The sequence below is a fragment of the Balaenoptera physalus genome, assembly GCF_965194825.1.
Source record: "Balaenoptera physalus genome assembly, chromosome: 10".
NCBI lineage: Eukaryota > Metazoa > Chordata > Mammalia > Artiodactyla > Balaenopteridae > Balaenoptera > Balaenoptera physalus.
Window position 1 is genome coordinate 105952327 of NC_138889.1, and position 24437 is coordinate 105976763.

A 24437-nucleotide genomic window follows, 5' to 3' on the forward strand; every position below is an offset into this window, starting at 1 on the left:
CTTTACCTGTAGTTCATTCATTCATTTATTTATCAACCATTTATTGAGCACCGACTGTGTGCGCCAGCCCCAGTCCTAAGTGCTGGAGATACAGTCATGCCTTCTGGAGCTATCATTCTCCGTGGGGAGACAGCCAATAAACAATGAACATAATAAACAAGTAAATTATATAGCACATTAGGAGAGAGGTGCTTGGAGGAAAATAAAAACTAGAGCAGTGTGAGTGGCCTGGGGAGGTGGGGCAGGGGCAGGGAGCTGCAATTTCGAGGGGTCAGAGTGGGCCTCACTGAGTAGACGGCACGCAAGTAAACACTTGTAAGAGGTGAAGGGAGCAGCCACATGGCTCTCTGCGGAAGAGCATTCGGGGCAGAGGGAAGAGCCAGTGCAAAGGCCCTGAGGCAGGAGTGGGCCAGGTCTGTTCCAGGAACTGCAGGGAGGTCAGTGTGGCTGGCACAGAGTGGAGAGGGCCAGGCAGTCTGACGGGTGGCTGGAGACCCTGTGGGCCGTGGGAAGGAGGTGAGGTGAGAGCCCTGGCAGAATTTTGAGCAGAAGAGGGGTGATGACCTGACTTAGGACTTATAAGTCCCATACCTTTCTGTGATCCTTTGCCTTCCTAACTGAACGGCTAAAAATCCAGCTCCGCACGTGGTCTCTGAGGCCCCTGAGTCCTCTCCCGTCTCCCCTCCTCCCGGCTGGGCTCCGACCACTCCAGTCTTCGGAGTCTCCCCGAACGCCCCACGCTCTCCCTCACTCCAGGCTTCACCTGTGCCGTTCCCTCTGCCCAGCACACCCTTCCCACTGCTCTTCACCGGCTGCCTTCTACCCGTCCCTTGGGTCCCAGTGGAGGCACCATCTCCTCCAGGAGCCTCCCTGGTCCCCAAGCCCGGACACTGAGGCTGTACTCCTCACTGAGCACCCGGCCCAGCCCCACCCCCGTATCGCACAGACCACCCTGTGTCGTGGTGGTGCTCCTGTCTGGCCCGTGAGCTTGAGGAAGCAGGGACCAGGCTCCTTTGGTGCCCGGCAGATCTGTCCAGGCACTTGGCTCAGAAGAGGGTCCTAGATGGGCCTGTCTGTGGACCCCCAGTCCCCAGTGAAGCCACCTCATTCTGTGAGGCCGCCAGGGTAGCTGTGACCTCCACAGGGACAGCTGGAGGAGAAGCAGGGGAGGGAGGGAGGGAGGGAAAACATCTCTAAACACAAACAGGCTCCCCGTGCCCCCCCCATCCTGCATCCTGGCCGGTCATCAACAGCTCTTAACGCTGCTCTTATTTATTCCTGACCTTCTATGCCCCTTTTATTTTTCCCCTTTTAAAACCTGGCCTGGGCCCCGCCACGACTGCCGTAAGCGCACCCTGGGATTTATCCGACGGCGCATTAACCCCTGACCCTAGCTCACCAATCGTACTGCTGCCTGCACAGACAGCGGGCGGCCCCGCCAGCTGGGGGGTGAGGGGCTGGGGCCGAGCGGCTGGTGTGGCCAGCCTGTGCTGGCCTGGCCGGGCCCCGGGGCCATAGGGGCTGTCCCCCCGCCCCTCCCTGCCGGCACCTGCTGACCTTGCCCTGTGCCCCTGGGGGCCGGGCCCACGCTGACTTCCAACGCCCTGCCCGCCTGGCCTGCCGGAACCCCTGCTTCCTGGTGGTCCTTGACAACAGTGAACACACACGCATTGCATTCTCGTGGGCTTAACCGTTGGCGGAGCTCCCCCTGACTTGATGAGAACTTGTCCTGGCAGCAGAGCCGCCCTGCAAGGTTGCAGGGCAGAGCAGAGACGCTAATTTTGCCCTCACAGGTGGTGAAACTGAGGCCAAAGGAGCGCAGGGCTGGCCGAGGGCCCGTGGGCGTCAGGGGCAGGGCTGGGCTTTCCCCACCACACCTGTGCCCCGGCCCCACAACGACCCGGTCCCAGGCCCAGTCCCTTTGAAAGCTCAGGGGGCCCTCCAGCCCCCAGTTACAGACCAGGAGGCCTCTGCTCAGAGGGTGGGGACCTACCCCAGTCACCCAGTGCTGAAGCAGCCGGGCCTGCCAGCCAGGTGTCCGGCTTCATCCACAGTGAGGGCGACGCCGGGCAAGGCCGATGGGGTGGGAGGCGGTAAAGAAGGGCAGAGATGGAGAAATGGGAACGGCGCACCGTGGGGACCAGGGGGAAGGCTGCGGGGAAGGCGCATGGCAGCCAGCTGGGCTCCGCGGGTGAAAGGGCCAGGAGGAGAGAAGCAGACCCCCAGCCAACCCCCAGGCCGCAGGAAGGGCGTACTCACCGCCGCCGCCTCCGAGCAGGGAGATGTTGGCTGCAAGAGAGAAAGACGAAGGTGGTCAGTCAGGGAGAGGTTGGTGGGGCATGCAGTTGTGTGGAGGGGGCGATGGGGGGCTGCCAGCCAGGCCCGAGGGCTAGCCCGGGTCCCTGGACACAGGGTCCCTGAAGCAGGGGCAGATAACCAGGAGGCAGAGGGGGCTGGGACTTCCTCTCCAGCTGAGGCTCCCAATGGGCCTGGGTTTGGTAGGGTGGTGGGAGTGGGAGGCACCACGGTCGGGTCCGCTCACCCCGGAAGCAGCTGCATGTGGGGTCTAGAGTGGCAGACGACCCTCGGCCGCACGTATCCTTCATTCACTCGTTCTTTCTTTCTTTCTTTCTTTTTTTTTTTTTTGGCTGCACAGTGCAGCATGTGGGATCTAAGTTTCCCAACCAGGGGTCAAACCCGCGTCCCCTGCATTGGGAGCACGGAGTCTTAACCACTGGACTAACCACTGGACTGCCAGGGAAGTCCCACGCTCATTCTTTCTTCCCACAGGGTCTCCCGAGCCCCTCTGTGCCAGGCCTGGTGTAGAGATGCGGCGCTCACAGACTGTGGGGGAAACAGAGCCGCAGCCACTAGGAACAAACTGCATCGCTGTAGCCGTGGTAAGTGCGCCCAGGGGATGGCTGTGAACCAGGGCTGGGAGCCTCATGGACGACAGCACTCACGTGCGAGGTCAGCACCCCACCCCGGGGCAGCGCAGGGAGGGCCCAGGGCACTGGGACTGGAACCGGACCGGAACAGATGGGTGACTTGTGAAGGTCAAGGAAGAGAGAGGGCTCCTCAGCTCCGCCGGCCCCTGGCCCCCCGCACCCTCGACCAGAGCTGGACCGCCAGCTGCCGCGGCTGCCCTGTCCGTCTCGCTCTGCCTGGCCAGCTGCCCTCTCCGGCCTCCCCAGGGGCCGACGCAGGGGCGAAGTGAGGCCGGCAGACTCTCCATCAGAATGTGAGGGCTGTGCAAGTCAGCGCCCCCTCCCAGCCTGGCCTCCAGCTTCCGGCCACACAGCTGCCTCTGCGTGAAGCACTGATGCTAATGAGAGCAAGTGATGGGTGAGACAGGGCAGGTGCGTTCCCCAGGCCCAGGTGTTGCCCGGTGGGGAGATGGGTCAGCTGTGCCTCAGTCCCTCTGGCCCCACGGGTCCTGGCTCCCAGGCGGGGCCTCCAGCTCCGACACCGCTGTGGCATCCCTCCCTGCCTTCCCAGGTCCTGTTGCAGCCCCTCTGTGAGAGGGGGACCCGGAAAAGAGCCCAGGCCAGGAATGGGGGCCGTTTGTGAGCCGGCCCGGCCGTAGGCCCGGGGTGCGGCGCGGAGGCTGTGGGCGCTGCTAAGCGGTGTCAGGTGGCTCTGAGTGGCTGGTCTCCCAGAGCTGACAGCTCTTCGCTTGGGGGATAATTAATTCCACAGCCCGAAAACCCAGGGCTGCAAGTTGCCACGTTACTTGCAAGATTAATACAAGCAGCTAATTAAGATGGAGCGGCGAGGAGCGGCTGGGCGCTCCCAGAGCAGCGCTGGGGGGCCGCGGGGAATGTGGGCGGAGGCGGGCTGAGCAGGCGGGTGAGGCAGCCAGAGCCGGAGCCGGAGGGAGAGCGCGAGCAGGAGATGGACCACGCGTGGACGACACCCAGGCAGACGTGGCAGGCCGCTGGGGGCTGGGCCCGCAAAGGCTTGGAATGTGGCCTCTGCCCCAGGAATGCATGTCACCAATGACCGAGCGAGGGCTATTTGCCAGGCACAGACTGACCCCATTCACTATCATAACAAAGCCACAAGGGCAGTGCTACTGCTCCCATTTTACAGATAAGAAAACCAAAGCTCAGAGGTTGAGCTGCGTGGCAGCAGGATTGGAACGGGCTCTGTCTGACTCCAAAGCCAAGCCACAAAGCAGGCCAACCTCGAAGCAGACTGCTGAGGGACTGTGGGAGGGAGGCTTCCCCGGCCCCGCCCCCGCCTCCCCTCCCCCGCCCCCCAGGGCTGGGGCCCGCCTCCTCCACATCAGGCAGAGCACACAGTAGGCCCCTCTGATGCAGTCTTGACCCGCCTCCCACCCCAGCAGGTTGGCTGCAAAGATGAGGGGTCGGACGTCTGGAGAGCTCTGCCCTGGAGCCAGCGCGGGAGACCCAGGCATCTTAGGTCGGCGCGGGTCCAGCTCCCGGCCCCCTTGGCTCCCAGGGCAGTCCTGGCGGCTGTCGGAAGCTGCCCTCCACGGCCCTTCCCTGCCTCCCCCCATCACCTCTCTCTCTTAATTAACACCGGCCGCAAATGAGCTGGCTCCCGCTGGTGGAGAGCTCAGTGTCAAATGCACTGGCAGCGAGCCTCAAAGGCGCGGGAGGGGAGGGGCGCCGACCTGCTGTTTTGCAGGCCCCTTTGGAAGGAGATGCCAACATCCACCTGCTCTGCATCCCCTAAACCCCACCGAGTGTGGCCCTGCCCCGGTGAGGGGACTGGGGTGGATTGGCCCGATGTCTCATCCAGGGGCTGTGGAGGGAGGTGAGCCTGGGGCAGAGGCTGAGCTGGGGGAAGGGGGGACCAGGTAGCCAGGTGGCATTACCTGCCACAGGTGGGAGAGGGAGGTGTGGCCCAGCACTGGGGGCTCAGACTCAAGCTGCACGGACGACCTGGTCACCAGCCTGTTCCCAAGTTCAGCAGGTATCCCAGGAGGCCAGTCTGCAGTGTCCCCTTCCCCCAGCCCACCATGCCCGGCAGTCCTATGGCGGGGCTCAGGGGGAAGGGCTGCAATCTGATGGTCTAGACCCCATTCTCCTGCTCCTCTCTCCCTTAGGCCCCTGTCTGGCCCTCTCCCCAGGGGCCTGGACACCTGGTCACATGGTGCCCCTATAGGGATGCCCGAGGTACTCACAGTTGGGAGGATGGCCTGGAGGCTTGGGGGGAACACGGAAAATGGGGAGCAGTACCAAAGATACCACAGGCGGTCCCCTGGGTGTACCGCCCAGCCTCCCATCCAAAGCAGGGCAGTTTCAGGCCTTCCTGCTCCCCGGCCCGGGCTGGCCCTTCCCACCTCACCTCACCCTCACGCTGGCCTTGAGTCTCCAGCTCCTCCCCTTTCTGCCACCCCGCCACCCCTATGCTCCCCTCAGTTTGGTTTGAGGCTCTAAATCACAACTGGTCATTAGTCCATTTTTCCGATGAGGAAACTGAGGCTCACAGCGTGACTGGTGAGGGGAGGAAAGGAACCAGGATGGCTGGTTGTCACACCCATTTTCTTAACCCCTGCACCCTCCCTCTGTCTGAAAGGGCTTCCTTGCTGAGGCGGGGTGATGGGCGAGCAAGACATGGACGAGCACTGGACCTCAGGTCCAAACCAGAGTCTGTAACACAGCCCCACCCAAAGGACCCAAACCTGCCCCAGCAAAGCAGGGTCATCAAGCTTGTGAGGCAGGGCCCACGCCTGGCCCTAGGGTTTGAGCGGGGCTTGAGGTTTGTTCTGGCTTTGTGGTGGGCGTAGGCGCCTGGGCCAGAGTGTGCGCCTCTGGGGCTGTGAGATGCCTGGTCCGACGCCTGCCATCCGAGTTGGCTTGTCGGCCCCCATGCAGGACGAGGTGGTCCAGCCCTGCCGCGGGCCCTGCCTGTGGATGTGCCTGTGCCGTGCTCTGTTGGACACGATTAACTGGCTAGGAGCCTCAGTGCTGCGCCTGTGACCTTGGGGTGGAAATGAGGTCCACCCCAGTCACTGCCAAATCCTCTGTCCGCTGACAGCGGCCCACCAGGCCAGGGGCTGGGGCTGGGGTGTGCTGGGGGCATCGCTCCCCGCCTCTCACACATTCTGCCAGCCCTTCCCTGCCCCCGCACTGCTGCTCATGCAGTGCAGTCCCCCGACCCCCACTTCTCTCTTGCCTACTCCGCACCTTTTCAGGCCCGGGGCACCTGGGGGGGGGAGTCCCTCCCCCGACTCCCAGCACCTGTTGTCCTGTGGGTGGGGGAGAGCTGCTTCCCAGTTTGTGCCCCAGCTCCCGGCCCAGTTCAGGGGCTGGAATGTGGCCACTGCCTGGTGAAAGGGAGAGGGCCAGACCCGGAGTGCTTGGCCACTGTCACTTCAGGGGACCCAGCGGCCCCTCTGTCACTCTCTGCACAAAACATTTTAATTGGGGACTCCCCTGGTGGCTCAGTGGTTAAGAATCTGCCTGCCAATGCGGGGGACATGGGTTCGATCCCTGGTCCGGGAAGATCCCACACGCCGCAGAGCAACTAAGCCTGTATGCCATAACTACTGAGCCCACATGCCACAACTACTGAAGCCCATGCACCCTAGAGCCTGTGCTCCGCAACAAGAGAAGCCACCACAATGAGAAGCCCGCGCACTGCAACGAAGACCCAATGCAGCCAAAAATAAATAAGTAAATAAATAAAGATAAATAAGTACTAGGGGGTCTTCCTGGTGGTGCAGTAGCTAAGAATCCGCCTGCCAATGCAGGGGACACGGGTTCGAGCCCTGGTCTGGGAAGATCCCACATGCTGCAGAGCAACTGAGCCCATGCGCCACAACTACTGAGCCCATACTCTAGAGCCCACGAGCCACAACTACTGAAGCCCACCTGCCACAACTACTGAAGCCCACGCACTTAAAGCCCATGCTCTGCAACAAGAGAAGCCACCGCAATGAGAAGCCCGCGCACTGCAATGAAGAGTAGCTCCCGCTCGCCGCAACTAGAGAAAGCCCACGCACAGCAATGAAGACCCAACGCAGCCAAAAATAAATGAATAAATTAAAAAAAAATTTGTTTAAAAAAAATAAGTACTAGGGATGTAATGTACAACATGATAAAAAAAAAAAACATTTTGCTTGGGTGCCACCAAGGGTACCCAAGTTGAGTCGAGGGGAGTGTGTAAATGTCCAGGTGAGGAAGGTACCAGAGCTGGAGCAGCCTGGAGTCTGGGGGCTTCACAGAGGAGGCGGCAGCACACCTTGGAGGGAAGGAAGGACATGCAGGGAAATGAGTCTGAGCATTTCCCTGGTTGGAGGGACGGGGAGCCACAGGGGTGCCTATGCTGGGGAAGGACGTGGTTGGCTTTGCCTGACTCTCCACAGGCCCAGGGAGGATCAAAGGGGCCAGAATGTGGTTGAACCAGGGCAGCAGCAGAACAGGGATGGAGGGAGGGGGAGGCGAGGGGAGAGGGCAGAGGGGAGGGGGACACTCAGATACATCTTCCTCTTCTTTTCTTTTGGGGCCACCCCCTCGCTGCATGCGGGATCTTAGTTCCCGACCAGGGGGAACCCAGGCCGTTGGCAGTGAGAGCGCTGAGTCCTAACCACTGGACTGCCGGGGAATTCCCTCCTCTTCCTCTTCTGGTTGCTCCCCACTGCACACCCCCTCCTGCCCTGCCAGGCAGCACCTAGAGTGGCCCCCACTTTGAGGGCCCAGGCAGGGAGTAATAGGCATGTATCTGGGGCTCATAATACTTTTAGGGACCATGAAAACGTAATTTCTTTTATTTATTTATTTTTATGTATGTATGTATTTTTGCGCTTTTTATTTTATTTTTTATATTTATTTATTTGGTTGTGCCAGGTCTTAGTTGCGGCAGGTGGGCTCCTTAGTTGTGGCTCGCCCACTCCTTTGTTGCGGCACATGGACTCCTTAGTTGAGGCATGCGAACTCACAGTTGCGGCATGCAGACTTCTTAGTTGAGGCATGCATGTGGAATCTAGTTCCCTGACCAGGGATTGAACCTGGGCCCCCTGAATGGAGAGCGTGGAGTCTTAACCACTGTGCCACCAGGGAAGTCCCTAATTTCTTTTAAAATCAGAAGACGGGCTTCCCTGGTGGCGCAGTGGTTGAAAGTCTGCCTGCTGATGCGGGGGACACGGGTTCGAGCCCTGATCTGGGAAGATCCCACATGCCGTGGAGCGACTAGGCCCGTGAGCCACAACTACTGAGCCTGCGCGTCTGGAGCCTGTGCTCCGCAACAAGAGAGGCCGCGACAGTGAGAGGCCCGCGCACTGCGATGAAGAGTGGCCCCCGCTCGCCACAACTAGAGAAAGCCCTCGCACAGAAACGAAGACCCAACACAGCCAAAAATAAATAAATTAATTTATTAAAAAAAAAACAATTCCAGGGGAATAAAAATAGAATCTGGCTGTGCTCTGCAACAAGAGAGGCCGTGACACTGAGAGGCCCGCGCACCGCGATGAAGAGTGGCCCCTGCTCGCCGCAACTGGAGAAAGCCCTCGCACAGAAATGAAGACCCAACACAGCCCAAAATAAAATATAATAAATAAATAAATTAAAAAAAAAAAAAAGAATCTGGGTAATAAAGTCTAACCTTTAAAAAAATAAAAAATAAAAAATAAAAGATAAAAAAAATTAAAATCAGAAGAAAAAGTGAACTTTTAGGTTGAAAACAAAAGTTATACATAATTTTAAGTATATATAAAATATATAATATATATAAAATGTTAATAAATTCATCTTTATGCCAACAAAGTCATACAATTAACTTTTATTTTTGTAGAGGAAGGGCCCACAGTGGCAGAAGGGCTTGGGCCTGGGCCAGGTAAGCCCTGTACTTGCATGAGCTCATTTAATCCTGACCTTGTGTGGAAGACACTATTACTAACTCATTTTACAGATGAGAGAGCCGAGCCATGGAGAAGGATCTTCTCACTATGCAAATATGAGCATCTCCTGTGTTACCCCCAGCTTCCTGGTTAAAGGTCCAAAGCCCCCTTTTGCTCTCAGGATAAAGAACAAGCTGCTCCCATACCCCAGGCCCATGACCCTGCTGACTCATCACCTTATCTCTGTCCTCTCTCCCTCCCATCTATCCCTCAGCCACACTCCAGGTCCTCAAACTTGCCCCATTTCCTCCGGCCCCAGGGCCTTTGCATGGGCTGGTCCCCTGCCTGGAGGAGACCCTCACCATCTCCGGCCCTGAGAGCCGGCAGTGTCTGGAGCTGGTCTCTGGCTACACCCTCCCATGGGCCATGAATCACAGCCTCCAGCATCCTCACCTCCCAGGTGAGCGCCTACTTTGCTACCCTACCCCCTCAGCCCTGAGTGTCTCGTCCACAGTGCGTCCCCAGCGCCCAGCACAGAGCCCAGTGCACAGCAGGCACCCACTAACAATACACTGTACAAACCTGACAGGTTACGATTGTGCCCAGAGTCACTCAGCCAGGGGTCCCCTGGCTCTGAAGGGTCCCCTGGCTCTGAAGGAGAGGCTCTCATCCACCAGGCCTCACAGAAGAGCCCACCCGGGGGGGCCCTAAGAGGCAGGATCTGGGGTGGGGGCCAGGTAGGTGACAGGGCTGGTTCAAGGGCAGTGACAGGAGGTGGTGTAGGAGCTGCCTAGGCTTTTCCCTGACAGGGACTAAATCCTTCAGCCCGGGTGGGGGAGTGCCAAGGGAGGGGGCGGTGGGCCGTGTGGGCCACCACAGAGGAGACTCGGTGACCCGAGGAAAGCGCTGAGCAGGTTACTGGGCCAGGGAGAAGCTGGGTGAGCGGGCACAGCAGTGACTTTGCAGCAGGCACGGCCCCTCCGGGTGTTTCCGGAGGCTGCGGCTGCCACGTGGCCTCATCCTCGCCTCCAAGGCCTGAGAGGCTGCTGGCCAGGCTTGGGGTGGAGGGACTGCTCCCCCAAATCACCCAGCCCCTCTCCCTTGCCCCTTTCCTCCACCCTCCCCTGTAAGGCCAGATCTCAGCTTTCTATCATTTGACGAAGGTGCATCCAGCCCCTGTATGTGCCAGGCTCTGGGACACAGACCGGCAAGGCCCTGCTGGCACAGATCTCATCATCAGGCAGGGAGACAGTCCAGAAACAACCAGATAAACTTGAACAAGAATTACCATTAGCGCCAGAGGTTGTGAAGTGGATAGAAGGGAGGAGAGAGTGGCAGGCAGGTGGGTAGGGGCTCACCTAGAAGGAGTCGGGGACCCGCTGAAAAGGAAGCCACTTGTGAGGAGCACAGGCCAGGCGGGGGGCTGGCCTGTGCAAAGGCCCTGAGGCAGGAGCCCGCCTGGTGGGTTTGAAGCACAGCTAGGAGCCGCTGTGGCTGAGGCAGAGTGAGTCGGGGAGAGAAGTAGGAGAGAAGGTCAGAGGGCAAAGGGGGCAGGAGGGGGACCAGGGGGCTACTGCACTTTCCAGGTGATCCCTTCCCAGACCTCCTCCTTGGTTCTCCCCCAGTGTCTGTGCGTCCCCGAACAGCCCCTACAATTCCACTGCACCTGCCCCATTCCCGGCCTGCCTCTGCCTGGCCGAGTCCCCACTGCTCCCCTGTGCCCCGGAGTCTAGCACAGCGCCCGGCACCTATGAGGTGACGATTGACTGACGGCCCGCGCGATGGGATGGAATGGTGGCCCCAGCCCCACGGGGGGTTTGGGGGAGTGGGCTTTGTTCCCATGAAGTCCTCACCGTTTCCTCCCCGAGTTCCCACAGGCCTGCAGTGGGTGTCCACATTACTTGAGGGCGAGCCGTTTAAAACAGGTTTTAGATTAGAAACGTCCCACAGATGGAATAAAATGTGAAAGGTGCTGAATTTCTGAAGAGAAAACAATAGACTTCAAAGGCATCTCAAGCTGTAAGAGCAGTTGCCGTGTTTGACAAGCTCTGTCTCCCAGACCAAGGTCACTGTCCTGTGAGGTGAGGCTGCCTGGTGGAAAGTGTGAGGCTTACTGGACATTCCCCAGGCTTGGGGGGCTCTCATAGGGGGCAAGGGGCTCACACTTATTGGCACCAGGCTATCAGACCTCTGCTGATCAGCTCAACATGTGTGTACGTGTGTACACACACCCCTTCCTGCCCTGTTTACAGATGGGGAAACTGAGGCCCAGAGAGGCAAAGTGACTTGCCCAAGGCCACAGCCCTCATCGGAGGAGCCAACGTCCTCGTGCTTTGCAAGGTCTGGTCCTGTAACCCTCAGCTGTGACCTTGGGCCAGTTGCTCCACTCCCTGGGGCCTGAGTTTCCTCATCTGTGGGGTGGGGAGGTCAGTTAAGTGAAGGCCTTTGGGGCATGGATGATAATGTTTAAAATGCCTCTAAAACTGTTATGGCGTCATAGAGCTTCGTGATGGCATTGGGTGCAGGAGCTGGGGTCCCCAGCTCTTCCCAGTCAGCCAGGGAGAAGGGTGAGATCAGCCTGCTGACAGGCTGCATTAATAATAATAACAACAATAATAATGACAGCAGCTTCTTCTCATCAAGGTTTGTTCACCAGTCTCCTAGGGAGAGCCATGGGGACCTTACTGGATGCACCGCTCCATTTTACAGATGGGGAGACTGAGGCTCAGATAAGTGCCTGGCCCGAGGCCACACAGTGAGGGTGGTGGAGATAGAATTTCAATCCCATTGATCTGACTCTGGAGCCTGGACCACTCAGCATCCTGCTCAGCCAGATTTGGCTTTTTTGCCTCCAGGACCGAGCTCCTCACTCCATCTTCTGTGAGCAGAGCCCTGAGATTTCCCAAATCTGTTGGGAGTTGTACCCAGCTGGGCTCCCTCTTCCAGAGTCTACCCCTCAGCCTCCTCCTTCCCACTGGCCCTGTGCCAGGCACCCCCCTTCCTCGGCTCTCCTGAACCTCAGATGGGCCTCCCTCACTCCTGCCCCTTCACCCACGTCCATTCTGGTTCTGCAGTCCCCTCCCTGGCCTACCCCGGGCATCCCACCCCCATGGCTCTCCCTACAAAAGCTGCCCAGTCAGCCATTTAAGCTCAAAGCAGGTGACTTGGCTGCGGTTCCTGCTGGCCTAGGCCCCTCCTTTGTCCCCTCCTGCCTGGGTTCCTTGGGCTCTGCCCCTGGAGACCCAACCTCCCAGCTGGCGGTCCCCAAGCTGGACCCCAAACTCTTGGATCCCACCCTCCCACAACACCCATTCTCCAAGCCCCCTGGACACCTTCCACATATTGGTATTTTGTTTTGCAAGAAATTCATGTTCATTGCCCCAAATTGGATAATATACATAAAAAGCAAAAGAAAAGTGAGTCACCCATTAGCTCATTGCACAGATTTGGCTAGCCCCCGTTCACATTTTCCTGGAGGAACTTTTAGACTTTAAACAAAAACAAAAAATAGTTAATAACACATTTATCGAGCAAATTCTTTGTGCCAGGCATTGGGCCAAATATTTTCAGTGGGTTCTTTCATTTTACCCTTCCCTCCCTGGAGAGCCTAATGAGAGGGTACTATTATTTTTCTCACTTTACAGATGAGGAAATAGAGGCTCAGAGAGGTTGCATGACTTGCTCAAGGGAGCCAGGCTTTGCATCAGGCAGTCTGATTTCTGAGGGAGTGCTGAGTCTGCAGTGCTGTGGGACCCTGGCTGCTGCCTGGGCCTCCCCTCCCCCAGGAGCCAGGGGTCCCAGCGCTCAGCATCCCACCATTAGCATAACCACAAACATCCCTGAAACCCAATTACCAAGAGATGACTTGGGCCCCAGCCAGCCGGGCGGGCACAGTCTCCAGCCACGCAGGAACGAGGGGCTGGGGCCCAAGGGAGCCCTGGCGGGTGGAAGAGTGGACGACGAGGGGAATAGGTTCTGGGGGAGGGGCCTGGAGAGGCTGCTTCTCCACTGCTCCCGGGGCGGTGTGGGTGTGTCCTGCAGGCAGCCTTGACCCCCTGCTCAGCCCCAGCTGGAGAGGCCCCCCTACCCCTCAGGAAGGGTCACAGGTTCCTCTACCCCCAGCTTGCTGGGTGATCCCAGGCAGCCCCTTGCCCTCTCTGAGCTTCAGTTTTCTTCCTGAAAGGAGAGAACCAGGGCTAATGGAGCAGAAAACAAATGACAGCCTGGGAGGAGGAAAGAGTGCAGGTTCTGAACAGCAGGGCAGGTCTGGGGCTGCATTTCTAACTTCCCCATGAGGTCCAACCACCGTCTCCTCCCACCTGGACATCTCCTCTGCTGGCCCTCACCCTCCACTCCGTCCTCTTCAGCAACCGGGGCTCCTTTTCTATTGAACACACACACACACACACACACACACACACGGCCCCTTGACCCACCAACAGCCCAACAAATACAATGTCATAGAAGAACTGAAGCCCTCCCCTCCCCTCCCCTCCCCTCCCCTCCCCTCCCCGACAGAGGAACCCACCACCCTGAATCGGGCATGTATTTTCTTTAGAGTTTTACTATGTATACCCCTCAACAGGCTATTACCCAGGTATTCGTGTTTTAATTTTTTGTTTTTTGGATTTATTTAATTAATTTATTTATTTTTGACTGCGTTGGGTCTTCGTTGCTGCGTGCGGGCTTTATCTAGTTGCGGTGCGCGGGGCTACTCTTCGTTGCGGTGTGTGGGCTTCTCATTGCAGTGGCTTCTCTTGTTGTGGAGCAGGGGCTCTAGGCGTGCAGGCTTCAGTAGCTGCGGCACGTGGGCTCAGTAGTTGTGGCTCGCGGGCTCTAGAGCGCAGGCCTAGTAGTTGTGGTGCACAGGCTTAGTTGCTCCGTGGCATGTGGGATCTTCCCGGACCAGGGCTCGAACCCGTGTCTCCTGCATTTGGCAGGTGGACTCTCAACCACTGTGCCACCAGGGAAGCCCATCGTGTCTTAGTTTTATATAAAGTGGAACTCCTGGGATTGGCTGCTACCCTTTGTGGTGAGGCTTGGGAGGCTTATCCGGCAGGCCCAGGCTGCTCTGGTCTGTCTGCTTTCACCGCTGTGTAATATTCCAGGCTGGGACTGTCCCACACTCTTCCACCCGTCCTCCCACTGACCACCAGTCAAGCATGCCCAGTTTTGTCTCTTGCAAACCCAGCTGCAGTAGCATCTTGCACGCGGCCCGTGAACCCATGTGCTGGAATTTGTCTCCTATACGCCTGGCAGTGGGACTGCTGGTTGTGGTATATGCACATCTTTAACTCTACTAGTTATTGCCAAATTGTTCTCCAAAGTGGTTGTTCAGATGATCGTTTTAAAATATAAATTAAATCATGTCACTTCCCTGCCTAAAACTCTCAAATAGCTTCCTATTACACTTAGAATAAAATCCATACTCCCCTCCACAAATGCATGGCTGCGTGCCACGCTCCGTTCTCCCCAATTTCCTGGACTTCTTTCTCTTCCTCGGATAGGGCTGGCTCTTTCATGCCCCAGGGCCTTTGCACATACTGCTCCCTCTGCCTGGCACACTCCTCCTCCATCTCTTTCCAAACTGTCTCCTGCTCATCCTTCAGGTCTTCAATGAAAATGTCACCTCCACTGAAAGTCCTCCCCTGAAGTGCCTCCCACCCTGTTCCTCATCACCCTGTTTATTTCCTTCAGAGGGAACGTCATGGTCCTGTAGTGATCCCGTCCTCTCATTTATTTGCTGGTTTATTACCAGCATGGCAGCCTGTGGAAGAGGGCCTGGTCTGCTCTGGTCATTCCTGTGCTCCGGAGGCCAGCACGGCCGGCACTGAAGCTCTGCTCTCAGTGACATTCATTCATTCAGCAGATGTGGATTAAGCCCCATCTGGTTGAAATGTCCAGAGGGGAGTGAGCCCGAGTTGAGGGCAGAGGGGTAGCCAGGCCCATGGGGCCCTGAGCCTTCTCGCACGGCCATGGGGAACTATGGCAGGTGCTAGAGTGAGGGGGTGGCAGGGTCAGGCTTGCACTTTAGAAGGCTGCTCCTCAGAGCTGAGGGGGAGCAAATTGGAGGGAGTGGACCTGGAGGCAGGGGCTGGAGGGATGGTGGTGGCCGAGGATGGGTTGATGGAGGGCCAGGAAGAGAGGCGATGCTAAACCCACAGGGACCAATTAGAGGACCACGGGAGACAGGATTGGATCGGGCACAGGATTGGCTCAATCCAGTCGATGGAAGGAGCACCTTGGTGTGAGGAAATGGCAGGGCTCTGGCCCCCTTGATGCCCCCCACCCCCATCTTCCACCACTGCAGGAAGCTGGGAGGGAGCTCTCCCAGTGATTTTGAGAGGGCGGCAGAAGTCCAGAGGTGCCTCCTTGGACCCCAGCGAGGCACACCTTGATCTAGTCCAGCCCCTCTGTGTATAGACAGGGAAACCGAGGCCCTAAAAGGAAAGGAACTAGAAGAAGACCACACAGCTGAATCCTCACGCTAGTTGTTGCTTTTGGAACATGAGGTGTGGTACTGAGACCAAACAGACATTCCCTTCTTCCGATATAGACAGAGGAAAGGGGCTTCCCTGTGGCGCAGTGGTTAAGAATCCGCCTGCCAATGCCGGGGGCACGGGTTCGAGCCCTGGTCCGGGAAGATCCCACATGCCGCGGAGCAACTAAGCCCATGCGCCACAACTACTGAGCCTGCGCTCTAGAGCCCGCGAGCCACAACTACTGAGCCCACGTGCCACAACTACTGAGGCCCACGCACCTAGAGCCCATGCTCTACAAGAGAAGCCACCGCAATGAGAAGCCCGCGCACCACAATGAAGAGTAGCCCCTGCTCGCCGCAACTAGAGAAAGACCGTGCACAGCAACAAAGACCCAATGCAGCTAAAAATAAAAAAAAAAAATAAATAAATTTATTAAAAAAAAAAAAGACAGAGGAAAGGCAGCCAGCCTTTGCTGTGCAGGGAATTTAAGTTAGATACCAGGAAGGACTTCCTTAGAAACTCCACCCACCAGACACAGCCTTGTCAGGCCCGCCTTCTCTGGGCAGCCCCTGGCTGACAGTCCTGCAGCTGGCCCTCTGGGACACTCAGGACATGCGGTTGGGGAGGTGGCCCATTCAAGGTCACTCAGCTGGGAAGAGGCGGTTTCATCTGGGTCTAAAACTAGAGCTCCTTTGGCGGGAGGGCCAGGGGTGGTGCTGAGGAGTCCCAGTTCCCTCCTGTCCCAGGCCCTGCGGTCCGGGAGCCCAGGGTGTCCCCTGTCCTGAGGGCCTCAAGGCGGCCTTCTTGCCCCCTCCCAGGTTGTGTCCTGTGGGGACAAGATAGGACTCCAGTGTGGTTCCAGGCCCAGCTGCCTCAGGTCCCCCTGGGCTGGGCACCCCTCCTCCCAGTCCTGCCACCCTCCCAGCTGGAGCTCCACTCTTGGAGGGAGGAGGAGGGGGAGGCCGGGTGGCAGGCAGCCATTGGTACGCGAGGCCGTGCCTCCGCCCCTCCAAGCCCAGCCTTTTCTGCTCAGCTGTTTAAGGATCCCTCCTCGCAGAGGCAGCGTGGTGGTTGCTGGGCAACCCCATCCCCCCACCGTCACTGGAGCCCTCCCCCTCCTTCCCCACCCCTCGTCTGTGGCTCCTCCCAGCACCCAGTCTCAGAAGTGTCCTGAGCTCAGAACCTGCCAGGCCTGGCTGCGCCTGTGCCAGGCAGGCGAGGGGCCTTGAGTGACCCCACCCAACCCCAGCCCTGGACCCCAGCTCTGCTCCACCAGGACTCAGGAGGGGGAACCCAGGCTCAGGACACCCCGTCTGATCTTCAGTGGCTTCAGCTGCCCTGAGGTGTTGGAACCTGTTGGGAGGACAGAGAGGACCAAAGGGGACCAAAGGGGAAGGGCCCAGGAACTGTCTGAGTCCCCGGGGAGGTGGCCTACACAGGGCATCGGGCCTCAAGAGCCCCTGGGTGGTGGTGGGGACCAAGGCAGTAAACGCGGACGGGGGCAGGGGTGGGAGAGAGGGGAGCTGAGGGGGAGGGTGGGGTTCTGAGCCCGGAGAAGGAGGTCTGCAGGGGGTCAGAGAGGCAGTGGTGGGGTGGAGGGGTTGTCAGGGGAAGCCGGGCTCCAGCAGAGGTTTCTGAGCCTCCAACCTCAAAACCCCGAATTTTCTACGCCACCATCCTCCACCCTGCCCCCGCCTTCCACCTCCTCGGGCAATCAGGCAGACAGTGCTCTCTGGCTCCCCAACATCTTGGGGATGTTCTCGTTCTTCCAACTTCCTTCCTGATCAGGCCTGTACTTCTGGCCTCGCCTCTGACTCTCCTTCCCACAGCCCTCTGCCCACAAGCTGCTCCCCATCTGGCCCTCTGTACCTTGGCACAGGCTGGTCCCTCCACTTGGACTGTCTTTTTTAAAAATTAATTAATTAATTTTTGGCTGCGTTGGGTCTTTGTTGCTGCGCTCGGGCTTTCTCTAGTTGCGGCGAGCGGGGGCTACTCTTCGTTGTGGTGCGCGGGCTTCTCACTGCGGTGGCTTCTCTTGTTGCGGAGCACGGTTCTAGGCGCACGGGCTTCAGTAGTTGTGGCACGCAGGCTCAGTAGTTGTGGCACAGGGGCTTAGTTGCTCTGCGGCATGTGGGATCTTCCCGGACCAGGGCCCGAACCCGTGTCCCCTGCATTGGCAGGCGGATTCTTAACCACTGCGCCACCAGGGAAGTCCTGGAATGTCCTTTAAGACACAATTCAGGTCTCCCTTCCTGAACTTGACTTGGGATGTGTGTAACAGGTGAATGATAGCCAGAGTCAAGAAATGCTTAAATCACCATCAGAAGCATTACTTCTGGGAATAATGGCCTAGGAGTGAGTGGGTGAGGGAGGCAGGGAGCAACAGGCAGCCCCAGGTGCCTGGAGGAGATGGGGGATGGGGTGGTGGTGATGTCATTTGTGGGGGGAAGAGGAGGTTCCCAAGGGAGAGGAGGGCCCATCAGAGACAAGCCTGGACAGCAGCCTCAGTCCTGCCAGGGCAGGGGAGGGTGGGCTGGTGGGGAACCCTTGCCCCTGGGGTGGCATGGTCCTGCCTCTCCCCAGGCCTGGTTCTAACTCTCTCTGGCGTACTCCTCCCCACCCACCCAGGGGCCTGGAGTGGTATCTGTCCATTCTGATCTCCATCCTTCACCTCCCATCACCCCCAACTCATACAAACACATCAGGACCCTACCCTGCCATACTCCAGTAGCTGGAAGTGTGTCTGGCGCCCCTCTGAACCCCTGGAACCATCATCTTGGGGCATTTTTAGGAATCACGATTGGCCTTGGGCAGCTCTGTCACCGTTCCCTGCAGGGCTGTTCCAGCCTGACACTCAGCAACGCCTGATTGTTCTCCCCAGGTGCCCGGCACTGCAGCAGGTGCTGGGGACACGTGGGGACCACAAGAGGCCCAGGATGTGCCCCCAAGGGGCTCACAGTCTACTGGGAGAGACAGACACTAACAAAACACACGACACTGAACACGGGCTCCATCGATTCTGAGTCTCACCACGGCTTCATGTACAACTGAGGAAGAAAACACACTACCAGCCACGCCCCGATTTCAGAGATGTGAAAGTTTGGTCTAGTAGATGAAGAATGGAAGCACACACACCATGCATAATCACAGACTGAGCTAAGTGCTACCAAGGAGAAGCTCAGGGGTCAGAGAGAACAAGGTGACCCAACTGGGAAAAATGGGTTCAGGGAGGCCTCTCAAAGAACACGATGGTCAAGCCCTGGGCTGAGAGGTGAGTAGGAGCTGGCTTGGTCTGGAGAGGCGGGAGAGTGCAAGGAAGCGGGACCCCTGATTCAGCGCCCGGACAAGGCGGAGCGGGTGTGCTCCCGGCCTGGCCAGCGGCTTCCCAGGCCAGCTGCCCCAGGCCATCATTCCCCACTGCTCCCAGCACCTGTCCTCGGGAGCTGCTGGCTTTGTCCTACCTAACTTTGTCCCTGCTGTGCCTGTTCCCTGGAGCACCCTCTCTGGGACTTCCGCCTGGGCTGGGGCCTTGCTGTCCCTGAAATTCTGCCCTGGGGGCCACCCCTGCCTCTCCTGTACCCTGACCCTGTGCTTATGGGGAGAAGCCCCCAACCCTCTGTGCTGTGCAGGATGGAAAGGTTTAGTGCACAGTGGCAGAAGAGAGAGCATGGTGGTGTTAGGACTTGGATCAGAGAAGCCGCTGAGACTTTCTGGTGAGAACTGTTGTTCCCAGACAGATGTGCACAGCCAGCCTACCCACAGGCCCCACACCCACGAGTCATGGAAACATACCAGGGCGCCCCTGGGTGTCACCAGGAGACCACAGTCTGAGATGGCCAGGTATTCAGTGACTGCGATTCTCTGGGTCCCCCCCCAATCAGGTACCCCCAGATGCAGTGGACCCTGGGGATCTTGGAGGGTAGTGATCTTCAAGACCAAGCACCCACAGATGGGGCAGAAAGTCCATTAGGAGGCTCTCTGGATCCAGGTGAGAGGCTGGAGGTCTATCCTCCCTGGAGATGATGTCCAAGCTGGGGCCTGTGGGGCAGGCTGAGCCTCTGACTCTTGGGCGGCTGGCTGAAGTCCAAGGTCATGCCCTCTGAACAGCAGCTCTTGGCCTTTTCAGTGGTGCTGATCCCTGACCACTCCCTCAGGGGGCTTCATTCCTGGATGCCCAGCACTGAGCCTGGGGCGAAGGGGTTCCTGGTGATGCCCACTGACCACCCAGTGGGGCAGACCCTACCCCTCTCTTGAGTCAGGTAGTCCCTTCTGCTGCCCCCAGCCCGGAACAAGCCCAAACAGGGCCAAGGGTGGCACAACCTTGGCTGACAACAGTCTAATCATGGTGAGTTGTGTTGTTGCCGCACTTCACAGTATACAAAGCACTTTTCCTCTTGGGGCCTCATCAGACTGTCACAGCAGCCTTAGGAGGTCTGTGATGGCCCCATTAAGATAAGGAACAGGGAGGCTGCGACAGTGCCCGGGGTCAGCAGCGGGGAAGTGGTGAGGTGGTGAGCAGAATCCACATCCGAAGACTCCCAAGAAGGTGGGCAGATGGTGGGGAGGCCGGGGTGCTGCAGGCGGGGCCAGCGTGACCTTGGCTGCCCAGCATAGGGCCCACCGCACCTGGATGCCAGACACTGCCTGGGTTTCTGCCGCCCTGGGAGCTGGGGAGCTGGGGCTTGGCGAGCCCACGGCTGAAGCCACAAATTGTCCCTGCGTGACATGTGCTGCCTCGTGCTGAGAGCACCTCTGTGACTGCCTGGCTCGAAGACTAGCTCAGTCTTCCTGGGCCAGGGCCCCACCAACCCATGCCCTCAGGGAGCCCCACAGCACACAGGGGCTCAGCAAGTGTTTGTTGAATGAACGAGGGATCTTTCTGAATCTCATAGCCAACAGTGCCTCTGCCGTACTTACACCCTCCCTGGCACCCTACTCCTTCCAAGATAAAGGCCAGACTCTCCAGGCTTGTCCAAGGCCCTGTATACCTGGCCTGGCTGACATCAGTTACCTCATCTTCCACCATGGTCCCCGTTGACTCCTAACCCCCAGCTCCAACCAACAATTCCAGATCTCCAAACCCCAGGCTCTTTCACATCATAGCCCCTGAGAACAAGCTGAAATGAGCTTCTAGTGTCTGCCAAGAACATCCCTCCCTACCTTCCAAGACCAGCTCAATAGCCACCTCCCCTGGGAAGCCATCCTTGGATCTTGCAGTTGACTTGGCCCCTGTGTCCAGGGGTCACGTGGTAATGATGTCTGTTTCAGCAAGATCCTGCTAAGCCAAAACTATTTAGGTGGCCATCCCCCGGCTGGATTTCCAGCTTTGCCAGGGCAAGGTACAGCAAGGTCTGATTCCCTTTGGTCTTTGGTACCCAAAAAGCACCTGGCACGGTGGACCTCCATATTCCCTGAACTGTGTGTAGCCACCAAGTACATCAGCTCAATGGAATATCATGCAGCCATTAAAACCACTATTATGAAGAAGATATTTTGATATCTAAGTGCAACCTGTCAAACCGCTATATCCATGCCATCCACTCCACTCCGAGGCTGTGAGTGCCTGCTTTGTGCCAGCCCTGTGCTTGGCATGGGAGTGGCAGGGATGGAAAGGGGTCCCTCCTTCAAGGGATTCAGTTTAGAAGAGGAGAAAGGCACACATAATTCCTGAGCAACACGCCAAGTGCCACGATGGAGGGAAGATGGAGCCCCAGGGCCCCCACATCCATCTGGGGTTCTGGGGAGGCGGGACGGAGACCATAGCTCTGTAAAAATTACAGCCAACAGTGCATGGACAAGCCTGGAAGGGAGCGGAGGAATGGAGGCTGTTGACGCCACAGGATGGTGGCGGTGTGGGTGATTTTTCTTTCCTTTATTGTTGGTATAACGCGGTTTGGACAATAAATAAAAGTTGGGAGGAAAAAAATAGCTGTTTGGTGAATTGAGTATAAAGCAGGGGAAGGAAGAGAGGGAGATAAGGGGAGGAAATGGGAAGGGAGGGGTGAGGAGGGAGAGGCAAGAAGGGCCAAGGCAGGGGTGCTCACAGTGAGGAGAGGCAGCAGCCTCAGGCAAGGCCTCAGCCTGCTCCCAGGCTGGGGGCGAGAGGGCCGGGAGAGCACAGGACGGGGGGAGAGAGGGGCCAGTATCCCTTACGGTGACCTTCTCCCAGGGAGAAGCCGGGAGGGCATCCCAGGGGAGGGGTGGCCTGGCCAGGCGTTGAAGGACAGCAAAGTGCAGGGAGTGCTGGGCTCCGGGAAGGGTCTAACACGGGCCTGCAGTTGGGACAGTGGGTGGGAGGTGCTGGGATGGGTCTGGGGGGAGGCGTCCCAGCCAGACTGTGGGCATTCTGGGTGTGGACTGGCAAACAGTGGGGCCTAGGTGGAGGCGGTGGGGTTCTAGGTAGAGGCAAGGACTCACTCAGAGCAGCCCTCCAGGGAAAGGGTTGCAGGGCCCGATGACTGAGCTCGGTAAGAAGGTCTGGCCAGGGGAAGGCCAGGCAGACAGAGAGCTCCTTAGTACCCCAGAGAAGGCCTAGAGCATGGGGACTTTCCAGGCTCAGAGGAGGGAGGTCTGGTCCACCGGCACCCTCACGCCCGCACCAGACCCCACACAACAGGTGCAGACATCTCCTTAGTCCCCAGTGTGTGCCAGGCATGGCCCTAGCCACCTTTCTGTTCAAGGTCTCCTTCAACCCTCCTGTTAACCCTTGCAGGTAGGTTGTTAATGCTCCCATTTCACAACAGGGGACACTGAGATTCAGAGAGATTAAGTAACTTGCTCAAGGACACGGTCAGCTAATGTAGGGAAAGGCGGGGCTGGGATCTGACCCGGGGCACTGCCTGCTCAGGCAGCTTGGTGGAGCAAGGCGAGCAAGCCAGACGAGGGGGTCCCCGTGGGGAAGGCGAGCCAGGCAGGGAGGAAGGGGTTACCTTGGCGCGCTGAGTAGATAGTGGGTAACTGTTTGTGAATGAATGAATGGACGGATGGTTGGAAGGATGAATGAATGAGTGCAGAGAGGAGGGGTGTAAGGGGAGGCGCACATGAGGGAGAACGCTTTTCTCTCTCCCCGCCCCCGCGCTGGAGGCTGGCTCCGGGAGCCTCCCTCCTCAGACCCCCCCGCGCACTGAGGACCGACACCCCAACCTCCCCACCCTCCCCATCCATTTTAGCCGAGGGCAGGAGGAGGGGGACGCGGAGGCCGATTCTCCCAGGCTGGGCCCGAGTCCCCGCGCGGCGGCGCAGCCTCCCGCGCCCGGTCCCGCCGGCCAGTGCGCAGAGCGGCGCCCCCGCCCCCGTCACCTCCTCCCCGCCCGCTGCCTCCCCCCTCCTCCCCTCCCTCCCCCTCCTCCCCTCCCTCCCCGCTCCGCGCCTGCACGCACGGCCCCCGCCGCCGCCGCCGCCGCTGCCGCCGCGAGGGGAGAGGCGGCCGCACAGCCTGGTTCCCCGCGCCCTGCTCGCCGCCGCCGCTCGCGCAAGCCCTGCTGCTGGCCTTCGCCCCACCGAGCGCACCCACCCGGGCACACGCACCCCGGCCGCCGGGCGCACCCCCGCGCACGCCCCCCGCGGCTCCGCCGGGCGCCGGAGCCGGGCAGATGCGCCGCCGCGCGCCCCCAGCCCCGGGCCCGCCACCGCGCCCCGCCGCGCGCCGGGGGCTCCTCTCCCGGGCCCCCGTGGGCGCCCTCCGGCTCCAGTTCCCGCCCGCTCCTTGGAATAACCCCTGAGGCTCCAGCCGTCGCCGCAAAGTTTCCCGAGGAGACCCGCCTCCCTGGCCGTTGAGCAGGTAAGGGTGGATGCACGGGGCGGGGGCCGGGGTCCGAGCGTGCGGGACGGGACGCCGGGGCCAGCGGGGCGGGGTGGGAGAGTGCAGGGAGGCGCCGCAGGATCCGGCTGCCCGGCTTTGCCCGGCAGCCGCGGGGGCCGCGCAGCCTTTGGGATTTCGGGAGGGGGGCCCCCCCAGTCGACAGCCGAGTACCCATGGCGCTGGCTCCGCCGCGGGGAGGCGCGGGGTGCGCGGCCGGCGGCTCCACTCTCCCCAGCAGAGGCTGGAAAGGGCGGGGGCTCGGCGGGAGCCCCGGTCCGAGACCTCGCTGCGCCCCCAGGGAGACGGCCCCGCCCGCGGGGGTCGCCTAGCTGGGCTGGACTGTTCCGGCTCCGGTCTAGTACCCGGGAACCAGAGGGCTTGGCGCACGCGAAGAGAGGCAGTCTGCCGGCCCGGGCGCCGCGCTCCCGTCCCCACCAGCCGCGTGAGTCACGGTTGGAGCGAGGTTTTATTTTTAAAACGACTTCAAGGGGGGCATAAGCAGCCTCCAACTTCCCTCCCTGTGCGCGCGGTAGACTGTCAGCCCTGTGCGGGGCAGGAGACCAGGGCGGTGCACCTGGCGGCTAGAACGGTGGGACCTCTGGGCTGGAGGCCGGGGGCAGCCGGTGACCCCCCAAAACCAGGGGCCGGGCGCATGCCCCTCCTCCCGGGGGACTGGGGAGTGTGTTGCCCAGCTGCAGGGAGCCCTGGCTGATCAGAGCTCTCCGAGGAGGAGAAAGTTGTGGAGCATCGACATCAGGGAGCTGCCCCAGGCTTCCCGGTGGCCCCGAGGGCTGTGAGGCTCTCTGGGGCGTGTGGTTTTAAGAGAACACAGCCCAGCTGGGCTGTGCGAGGCCCTTGTAGCCCAAGCCAGAGACCTGATGTGAATAAATAAAGCCTAGGCTGGGGGCAGACGTGGGGGGCATCTGGGTCCTGCCCTGCCCCACCCTGGCCCCTGCATCCTCAGGGAGGACAGAGACCAGTCTCTCTCTCCCTCCCCAGGTGGCTCGGGAGTTGGGGAGGCGGCTGCCTGTGTGGGGCTCAGAGCCCCACAGAACACAGGATGCCCCGGGCAGAGGGATGTGGGCTGGGGCATGCCCCTCTCTGCTCAGCAGCCGTGGGGAAGGTGGCTACGCTCAAGGGCTCCAGGCTCAGGTTTCTGGAGTGAAAGCCAACTGCATCTCTTCCTGCCAGCCCCAGGAGGAGAGGCGCAAACATCACCTGTCAGCTGGTGCCGACTCCGTGGGCGACTGTTCAGGGCTTCCTCAGAGGTTTAAATGGAAACGGCCTGAGCTGCCAGGGCCCATGCCCAGGAGGGAGTACTGCCCAGCTGAGCAGGCAGAGAGGG

General features: G+C 59.5%; 2 protein-coding genes across 7 annotated transcripts in view; one reads left to right on the top strand and one right to left on the bottom strand.

The window, feature by feature from the left end:
- MACROD1 (mono-ADP ribosylhydrolase 1) overlaps window positions 1–24437 on the bottom strand; it is a 153589-nt gene that overhangs the window by 12715 nt on the left and 116437 nt on the right. For 3 of the 4 annotated variants that reach the window (XM_082409637.1, XM_082409640.1, XM_082409639.1), the window contains exon 4: window positions 2260–2289. The exons of the other annotated variant lie outside the window; for it this stretch is intronic. In XM_082409637.1, the coding sequence (XP_082265763.1) occupies window positions 2260–2289 (30 nt within the window). The remainder of the gene's footprint in view (window positions 1–2259; window positions 2290–24437) is intronic. 4 annotated transcript variants of the gene reach the window in all.
- Window positions 22893–24437, top strand: part of FLRT1 (fibronectin leucine rich transmembrane protein 1) — an 84578-nt gene continuing 83033 nt past the window's right edge. For all 3 annotated transcript variants that reach the window (XM_082409574.1, XM_082409572.1, XM_082409577.1), the window contains exon 1: window positions 22893–23071. The gene's annotated coding sequence lies outside the window, so the exon portion shown is untranslated. The remainder of the gene's footprint in view (window positions 23072–24437) is intronic.